This window comes from Mangifera indica, chromosome 15 (genome assembly GCF_011075055.1).
Source record: "Mangifera indica cultivar Alphonso chromosome 15, CATAS_Mindica_2.1, whole genome shotgun sequence".
NCBI lineage: Eukaryota > Viridiplantae > Streptophyta > Magnoliopsida > Sapindales > Anacardiaceae > Mangifera > Mangifera indica.
In genome coordinates, this window is record NC_058151.1 from 2,972,346 (window position 1) to 2,982,347 (window position 10,002).

At 32.7% G+C, this 10,002-nt stretch overlaps 2 protein-coding genes across 2 annotated transcripts; one reads left to right on the forward strand and one right to left on the reverse strand.

The window, feature by feature from the left end:
- Positions 1 to 373: 373 nt before the first annotated feature.
- On the forward strand, positions 374 to 3,225 carry LOC123197986 (probable aminotransferase ACS12). Its single transcript, XM_044612535.1, has 4 exons — positions 374 to 993; positions 1,089 to 1,223; positions 1,619 to 1,779; positions 1,859 to 3,225. Exons 1-4 carry the CDS (start codon positions 550 to 552, stop codon positions 2,712 to 2,714), a joined length of 1,596 nt encoding a protein of 531 aa, XP_044468470.1. The 5' UTR covers positions 374 to 549; the 3' UTR covers positions 2,715 to 3,225.
- Positions 3,226 to 7,371: 4,146 nt separating this feature from the next.
- LOC123197618 (protein PSK SIMULATOR 1-like) lies at positions 7,372 to 9,172 on the reverse strand. Its single transcript, XM_044611944.1, has 2 exons — positions 9,073 to 9,172; positions 7,372 to 8,953 (listed from the first exon to the last, which is right to left on the reverse strand). Exons 1-2 carry the CDS (start codon positions 9,119 to 9,121, stop codon positions 7,548 to 7,550), a joined length of 1,455 nt encoding a protein of 484 aa, XP_044467879.1. The 5' UTR covers positions 9,122 to 9,172; the 3' UTR covers positions 7,372 to 7,547.
- Between the last annotated feature and the right edge of the window lie 830 nt (positions 9,173 to 10,002).

Sequence of the window (10,002 nt, forward strand, 5' to 3'; positions counted from 1 at the left end):
TATTCTAAATTTTTTTTAAGATTATTTGTTATATTAATTAAAAATGAATATGTTTTTATTTTAAAAAATTAATAAAAAAATAATTATAATAAAATTAAAATTGAATTATAATATTAAAAATTATAAAAAAATCAATTTCAGATTATTAATTATATTGAAATTATCCTAATATTTTATTTTAATAAACTAAATAAAATAATGTCCTGAATACTTCTAGAGGCCACATGATAGTTACAAAATACAACTGTAGGGGTATTATAGTAAATTCATTTGGCGAGCATAGATCCAAGTAACCACGTCAATGTCTCCAAGCTCAATCTAATCTTCCCTCTCAAAGCGAACGGTCATAAACTAACAGACATTTTTCAAATAAGACAAAGTCGCCCTCTCTCGTAAATCTCATTTCATTTCCCAACAACTAACGCCCAATAGGTTTGGCCAAACCATTACCAAACTTTATCTATCTTCTTCCACCTCAAGCTTCCCCGGCTCACGCTTACGGACGGACCAAACGAGGCCTCAATTTTTGTCGGGTCTTCGTTCAAACCCATGACCGTGACCCGAACCAGTCCCACCGCTGAATCCGAACGCCCCAAGCCAACCACCCCTGCCACTGCCATGAGGCTCATTGTGCCGTTACAAGGTGTTGTTCAAGGCAGAGGAGGCCTGATTTTGGGCTCTCTAATACCTTGTGCTCTTTTTTACTTTCTTCAGTTTTATTTAAAACGCCACCGTTCTCCGAACCCTTCCTCGGATCCTCCGTCTCCGTCTACTTCGTCCTCCAACCTTGCGGAGCTAACCAGAACGTCTTCGCGGTCTAATTTGTCGTCACGTGGGTCTTTTGGTCCAGTTAGGGTTTCATCTCGGGCTAGCTCGATTGCTAAACCGGATGATTCTGCGTATTATATTGGGCTAAATAAGGTTCAGGAGGATCCGTACCATAGGACGAATAATCCGGGTGGGATTATTCAGCTTGGGTTGTCCGAGAGCAGTGTAAGTTTGTGCTCTACCTTTTTTTTTTTTTTAAAACTAAATTTATAGTTTAAATTTTCTTGACTTTATTTTCAAATTTCTTTCTCTGGTTTTAGTTGTGTTTAGATTTGATTGAGAAATGGGTCTCGGAGAACTTGACGGATTCTATATTGGGAACTGACAGTGGTGATTTGAGCATAAGTGGAATTGCTGCATACAAGCCGTTAGATGGAATGACGGAGATGAAAGTGGTAATGTAGATTGCTTTATTTGTTTATCCCCTTTTTTTCCCTTGGTCGACTACCACTTTTAGATAATAGTTTTGTTAGTTTTTGATGTGATTATCTGAGCTTTTATTCTTAGTAATTAGACTAAAAAGAAGAAGGTATGCCATGTGTATACGTATTTCTTTCATTGATGCTCATATTGCTAATATTAGTTTAGCAATTACTAATTGTAACTTGTGTTAATATCTGGGTTATAATGTTCTGATTGATGTAGTATGCTTTGTGCTGTTTGTTGTTTTCTTACCTCAATTAGAACCTATCTTATTGTGATTGTTCTGTATATGCAAAGAATATGAAATTTTTTTAATATAATGCCGTGAGTCTGTGGTGGTGTTTTTTTAATACCCTTTCTCTTTCAGGCTATGGCAAGTTTCATGTCTCGAGTTATCGGAAAAGCAGTTTCATTTGATCCCTCGCAAATATTATTAACTGCTGGTGCAACTCCTGCAATTGAGATACTAAGCTTTTGCTTGGCAGACCACGGAAATGCATTTCTTGTCCCTACGCCATATTATCCTGGGTAATTTTATACCTTGCACCAATATAACCAGGTTTACATATCAGTTAAGAACCTGAGTTAATTAGAAAACAATTTGCAGTTTTGACAGGGATATAAGATGGCGAACAGGAATAGAGCTAATTCCTGTTCATTGTCGGAGCACTGACAATTTCATTTTCAGTAAAACAGCACTTGATCAAGCATTCAATCAGGCAAGAAAACGGGGAGTGAAAGTACGTGCAATTCTCATCTGTAACCCTGCAAATCCTGTTGGCAATATACTTCCACGGGAGACTCTTTATGATCTTTTGGACTTTGCACGAGAGAAAAACATCCATATTATCTCTGATGAAATATATGGGGGGTCAATATTTGGAAGTGATGAGTTTGTGAGCATGGCAGAAATTCTTGATTCAGAAGAAGTTGACAAGAACAGGGTTCATATAATATATGGGCTGTCAAAAGACCTCTCTCTTCCTGGATTTAGGGTTGGAGTTATCTATTCCTATAATGACAGTGTTTTGTCTGCCGCTAAAAAGTTAACGAGATTTTCCTCCGTGTCTACCCTGACTCAGAGACTTTTAATTTCAATGCTTTCGGACACAAGATTCATTCAAGAATATTTTGAGACCAATAAAAGAAGGGTAAAGGAAATACGTGATTCATTTTTGGCTGGTTTAAAACAATTGGGAATCAGATGCTCAGAGAACAATGCTGGCTTATACTGTTGGGCTGATATGAGTGCACTAATCCCCTCTTACAGCGAGAAAGGAGAGCTTGAATTATGGGACAAGCTATTAAATATCGCTAAGATCAATGTTACTCCTGGGTCAGCTTGCCACTGCATAGAACCAGGATGGTTCCGTTGTTGTTTTGCCTCTTTATCTCAAGAGGATATTCCTGTAGTTATAGAGCGGATTCGAAAAGTTGCTGAAACTTGTAAATCCTTGAGTTGAAACAAGAAATTTCATATTTAAGCACATTGCCATGTTGAATTTTTGGGGTTTTAATGGACATGCAGTGTTCCACTTTGGACAAATTTTCAAATTTAGCTTTCTTACAAATTCTGTGGTGTTAAACATTCAGTTTGCATTCTGGATGATATAATTTATTTACATCCTCATTTGTTGGAAATAGAATTCTACAATGATTTAGAAGAGAGCTTAATAGAGGTCAAGGTTGCTGGGTGATTTTGAACCACAAGATGGGTTGCGCTTTACCTTGACAACAGTTTCAGAGAATTGGCACTCCTTCCTCTGAAGTCCTTTAAACATTTTGATACTGGTTCCAAAGATGGAGCATCCGGAAGCTCTCCTTGCAACCTCCTGTTATAGTTGCATTCAGGCAAGAGTAAAGTTGTTTGTATTTCTCTTGTGCTAAAATAACAGATAGTCCAAAATATGAATACCATTTCCATAATAGTATCCAAAGGGAAAGAAATGAAATATAATATTTTCTTTTTGTATATATTTTTTGAAACGGTTATGAATTTGTCCCAACAGTTGATAGATATTCTATAATTGACTGAACTAGAGATTAAATCCCATTCATATCAAACATGAGAGGAGGTCGACTTAAGTGTGGGGGGAAGTATTGGAATGGGTGTGGTACATGGTATGGAAAATATGAAATAAAAGGGGAGAAGCTATTGATAAGTGATAAACTATCCAGCTGTTTTACTGTGAAGACCAAGACCAAATGCAGTATTAACGACGGTGAAAAAGAAACAGGAGTTCGGTAGTTACCGTTGATAGATTCTGTTTTCTGATTTAAGCAGCTTCCCTTTGGTAGCTCCTCCTGCAACTCATCCTTATACTGCTGTTACTTTCATCGTCAAACTCCTTTAACCTCATTACTGGTTGGGTGATAGGGCCCGTGTTAGAGTATCCTACCTTTTCAAGAAAGCCAGCATTGGGTTGAAGTAATGGAAAGAGGCATTTCAAGGAAGAGACTGCAACAGGGCTCAATAAGCCAGTTGCATAGCTGCTTGTGCTACTGTTGGTTTCAGAATCTGGTGTGGAAGGGATGTCTAGTTCATCACTTAAATCATCACTCAAGGAAGATTTCTCCTCAGGAACAGCAGAAAAAACTGGTACTGTCGGTACAAGGCAGTTTGCTTTGAGGGAGCTGAGGTGAATGATCCATTTGTTTCAAAATCAGATGCCTGCATATCCAATTGAAACAGTCCTTTTTGTTCATCTTCACCATCATCTCCTCATCTTTGCCATTGTTGATAACATCATTGCCCTGGGAACATGCTGGGGATGATAGTAAAGTTTTGATTGATGGGAAAGTCATGATGATTTCTGGTAGGATCTGTGGTGGTGGGAACGTTGTAAGGGTTTCTGGTTGGACTGATAGCTCTGATCCCAGCGGAGATAGTAATGTAATGAGGTTTTCCTGTAGGATTTGTTACTCAGATTTCAGTGGTGGGTGTGATGAAGGGGTTAATGCTGTTCCAGGTGTTTCCTCCCAATTAAAGGGATGCGATGAGCTGGATGGGAGGTGATTGAACTGGACTAACCAAAGAAATCCCTTGTTTCCAGTCTCTTGTAGCTACACCTGTCATTTCTTCCCAGAGAAAAGGGACGGCCTCTGGTTGCCTGGCATAATTTCTCCTATAGCAACCCACTGTTTCATTCCGGGTCATTCTGGAATGAAAGCTGTGGTTACTTGAGCAAACATTACATGTCATATAATCTCTTTTGGTTCAACCATAAAGCAAGTAATTTGAGAACAATAAAATTATTTGTATATATTTTTTAGTGTATAATTAAAAACATCATTCGATTTGATGTTTTTGAATTAAAGATAAAATAATATTTAATCATGTGATAAATAATGTTTTAAAAAATGTATGTACATAATATTACTCATATAAGAATATAAAAATAATAACAACACTAATGAAAAAGATTGTTGAAAAAAACATGTCAATTTTGTAAATCAAACACAATAAATTGCATACTTAGAATTTGACAAATCTATTGTTAGATTGATTTGTAGCGATTGAAGCGTAGTTATTTATTTTTCATAACACAATTTGTTGTGTACGTTGTATGGATTATGTGAGAGAAGAAGAGTTTGCCATTTAGGAGGAAAAACTAAAATCTCTTCTGTATTTCTGGGTTTTGCATTCTTGGCATAATTAATCAGAAGGGAATACAGTTTTGGACTCTCTATATATATGTGTGTGTGTGTGTTCAACTGTCAAGCCAAAATAGCCCTTTAACTATCCATTAATAGTTAATGCAACAGGATCAAATCGATTTATCATTGGTGAACCCGAACCCAAACCCAATAAGGATTTGGCAAAATGTGAAAAATATAACGGCATTCCACCATCTCTTAACAATGTTTTGTTATTATTGGATACCAAAGAAGGGGCCTTGAGAGGAGACAAAAGAGAAACATTTACGAGAGAATTGTGTCCTAATCAGGCACCTAAGCCATGAGCTGTAAGAGTGAGGTTTCTCTTTGTAAAAGTTGTATTATATATTATTATTTGTTGGGGGATATAATTTAAAATTTAAAAGAAGCAAGCATGATCTAGCATAGAAAAGTTATAATATTGTAAAAGTTGTCTATTATTTATTATTTATTGGGGGTTGCTTCTTCCATTATGTCTCAAATAATATTATGTATAATATTCTGATTGCCCCTGAAAAGCTATTAGATTTTGTGTAATGAGATGATGGGACAAGTCTTTAATGAAATGAAATTCAATAGTTACCTTTGATTTCTTTTTCATCTTCTTAATAATCGATAGCATTTTTAAAGTGAAAAAATATATATAAAAATTAAAAATTAATACAAATTACAGGTAGTGTTAGATATGAATTCAACTGGGGCTGAACACTTTTTAATTTGAGTTTGATTTGAATTAAAATAACTCAGTTTGAGTTTAATTTAAATTTATAATTTAAATTTATAATTTAAATTTATAACTTAAATATGTGGATTAGATTCGTGATTTATTGACAAAACAATATTGTTTAACAATTTATTTAATATAATTCAAATTATTCAAATTGAGTCATGTATGAAGTTTGAATTAAACTGAACCATCTATTTAGCTCGTTAGTCAAACCAAATCAAACTCTTTCTAGCTCGAGTTTAGTTTGATTTTAAAATAAGTTGAATTTCTTAACTCAAACTTTGTTCATATTCGAATTAAATAAATTCAAACCGATCCAGCTCGATTCAACTCTAGCATTACATACAAGATGTGTTTCTAGCTCCCACATAACAACTAACTATATCCGTAAAATCATATGTATTCACTTTTGAGTACTCATTTAAAATATTTAGATAATATGTTATCATATGATTTTGTGATTTTAAATTAAAAGCAATACTATGTGTACACACTTTTGATACACAATTTGTATATACAAATGATATATCATTATGTGATTAGATATTGCTTTATCTTTAATTTAAAATCACTCAATCACATGATAATACATTATCTGTGTATATAAATTGTGTATAAAAAATGTATATGTATGGTTTTATTGTTAAATTATTTATAAAATAATACTCAATCATACGATGAGACATTATCTAATTATGCAATTGGATATAAACTCAAAATTAGGTACCTATAATATTGCTCTATCTACCTAGTTGGTGCCTAGTCTTAGTTATAAATGATTGTATACCTTAATTTAATAAGATTCCATCAAGTAAATTACAAATATAGTTTAGGTAGAAGTTAGGACCCTCTATCAGCAATTATTTTCTTATTTCTCTGAAATGGGTTTCAAATGAATAAAAAATAAAAAATATATGGATTTGCCATTCAAACTAACCAAATGAAATATAATTAGTATTATATATATATATATATATATATATATATATATATATATATATATATATATATTTACTTATATAATTATTTAATTAAATGATTTTAAAATAAAAAATAAATAATTTAATAATTTAATTATAAATTACCACATTAATTTATAAATATAAATTATACAATTTATTTATTCGAATAGTTTTATTTGTAAGTTATAATGTAACTCAATTTGGTGGTATGCTCCTGTTGAATAAGAATTAATAATCATAATAATGACACTAATTAATAAGAAAAGTTTAAAGTAATATTTTCGTATAAAGGCTGAATTTGAAGTATAATAATCAGAGTCATAATTACTAACTTAGGTAAATTAAAATTTTATAAACGTGTCAGAGGCTACCAATTTTGTTAATTTTTGGAGTCAAATATATAATTTAAATACATAAATAAACTAACCCTTAAGGTCAAATATATAATTTGAGTATATAGATAATATGTTATCATGTGATTGAATATTATTTTTAAAATCATCTAATCATATAATAACACATCATTATATATTTAAATTATATATATAAATATATATATATATATATATATATAATTTTATTGATTACATAATACCACATACACTTTAAAGTATGGAGCTATAAACAAAACCCTTTTAGATCCGGTAATTCTGAGTTCAATCTAAAACCAACCCAATAAAACTATTTGTGCATGTAATTACATAAATTTATATGCAAACCATAATATATTATCATATGATTAGAGACTTTTGAATTAAATTAAATAAAATAATATTCAATCAGACGATAATATATCATAATTTATACATAAATTTATGTTCATTATTTCTATTATTTCTATAGATAGTGTTACTCAAATCAAGCCTATGATAAAATTTCAGGAAATTAACAAAAGAAAAAGTAAAAGAGCGAAAAAGATCGATCGATCATCCGTCTCCTTCGCTGGAATGTTAACAATGGAAATTATTCAACAACCCATTTACGTTGGCACATTCAAACAAGGCCTTGGCCGTCATCTCCCTTTCGAATCTCCAAATATAGTTTAAACCCACCAGAAGCTCAGTAATGGCGGCTTCTGTCTTCTCTTTATTGGCAAAATAAAGAGTCTGCAAGAGAAGAACATTAGTTTTCGGCACCAAATTTTGCTGCTCAAAGCTTCTTTCACTTTGCCACTTTATCATATTATGTGCTAATGGCGACAGCCACGCCAAGATCCTACCTAAAGCGCTTCTCCATTCGCCGGCGAGCGCCGCATCACTCGCCGAGAAACCGACTCCCTTCAGTCGAGCCCTTAACGACGATCGTATGCTACTCGGAAGCATCGCATAAAGATCATCTCTTGCATCAACACCAACCAATTGTGGAGACTTGATCATCTTCTCCATTATGATGATCAAATTTGCATAGTGTAGAGCCAAAGCCGCGGCACCTAGCGTAGTTGGAGGAGCCTTTAATAATTTTGAATTTGACTCGAAGAACCCACGATTTGAATCTTCTTTTTCTTCAAGTTTTGAGCTTTTCAATGGCCCTGATACAAAGCTATTAGAGTTTTCGGTTGGATAAACAGCAGCTGAAGCTGAGAGACTTCGGGGAAGATAAGAAGGACAGCCATGGCTAATCCCAAATACAAGTTTGATTCTTGCTAAAACAGTGAAAACTGGTCTTGCAAGAATATTAACAACAGTGTCAAAGCTTCGATTCCATAAAGATCTCTCTTTTAGATACTTTACCTCCTGCTTTTGCCAGAGAATCTTTTGTTGAAGATCAATAATTTTCTCCTCTTTAATGGATGATTCATATTCGTTACACTGTAAAGCCTTTCTCAATCCATTTTCTAAAACTGTTAGCTCTTCCATTTCTTTATACAAAGTAGCTATAATCGCCGCATACCTCTCCATCTTCTTGCTCTTGGCTTCCATTTCTTTCTGATTCAAAACCCAACAAAGTGAGTCTTTGCCTGTGTTTGCGAAGCTTTCAAACAGCCGATCAAACGATTGAAGATTGGAATCTTCACACCGCTTGCTTAATCTCGACACAGATTTTGCCACGAGTCTGATATTTTCCGCCAATTCAGCGCAAGCTAGGCCCAGAAGAAACGACTCGTCGTTTGAGACAATCTTGCGGACTCCTTCAAGAGATATCGACTCATTGCGAAGATGAATGATGTTCTTGTCCGCCAGAGCTTTCCATAGATGGAGGATCTTCGACATGACTCCAGATATTTCAAAAGCCAAAACTCCAACGTTGGATTTCTTTGGAGATAGTTTTGGCTTGGGTGTTGAGGCCTTTACAGTATCAAAACCGCTCGATATTGCAGCTTTAACTCTTATTAGCCAAGTTTCAAGAGCCATATTAACTGCAATTCAAAGGAGGAAAGAAAAAGGAGATTAACAAAGATCTATAGAGAAATTAGAGAAGGAAAAAGGAAATGCGTAGGTGAGAAATAATTGAAGAGTGGTGTTTGCAGATAGATACGGAGATGAAAGAGAGAAACTTGTTGAAGATTATGCAGGTGGAGTCTCATGTGATGTTGAGAGCTCTAATAAGAAAAACTCAAGGGCACTCACAGAGGCTGAGAGAGAGAGAGAGAAAGGAAAGAAAATAAAATAAAATACATAAATTAAAGCTTTATTGAAGATGATTACACACACATGCAGTTCTAGAGCGTGAAGGATCATCTAGCTAAAAGTGAGATTTGTCTTCTCTAGTTTGAAATACAATCGCCGGCGGAGCGATTAAAGTTATTGTTTTTCTATTTATTATGCCAATAATATTATTCCCACAATTTTATAAAATAATATTATAATATAATAAAATATTATTTTATTTTTAATTTTAATTATCAAATTATACGACAATATATTTTTATTTATATATAAAATTATATATAAAAATTATGTATATAATATTTTTTTTTATTTTTATTTTTTAAACAAATGGTATATATGTATCAGTAAAAAAAACTTTTTTTCTCATATTTGGATGTCAAAAAAAATTATTAAAAAAAATTATATGTAATTTATATATATAAATAATAATATATTATTATATATTATTATATAATAATATATTATTATTTATATATAAAATTATAATTTTATTGTTTGATTAGATGTTGCCTTTTGTTTTTTTAACTTTGGGCCGAGGACAATGTCATAATTTGCATGTTCTTCTACATTTTTTATAGCATAGCCTTTGTGATAATTACTAAGTTTGTTTTGTGTGCATTATTTTATGAATTAAATTATAAATTATAAATAATAATGTGTGATTAAAAGATATAATTATTTATTAATAATTTATATTATAAACTAAATCAAATTTTATAAAGGACTTGTTTGTTTGATTAAAAAATATTTATTGCATCCAAGGTGAAACCTAAAGGCTAAAGGAGATTACTACTAT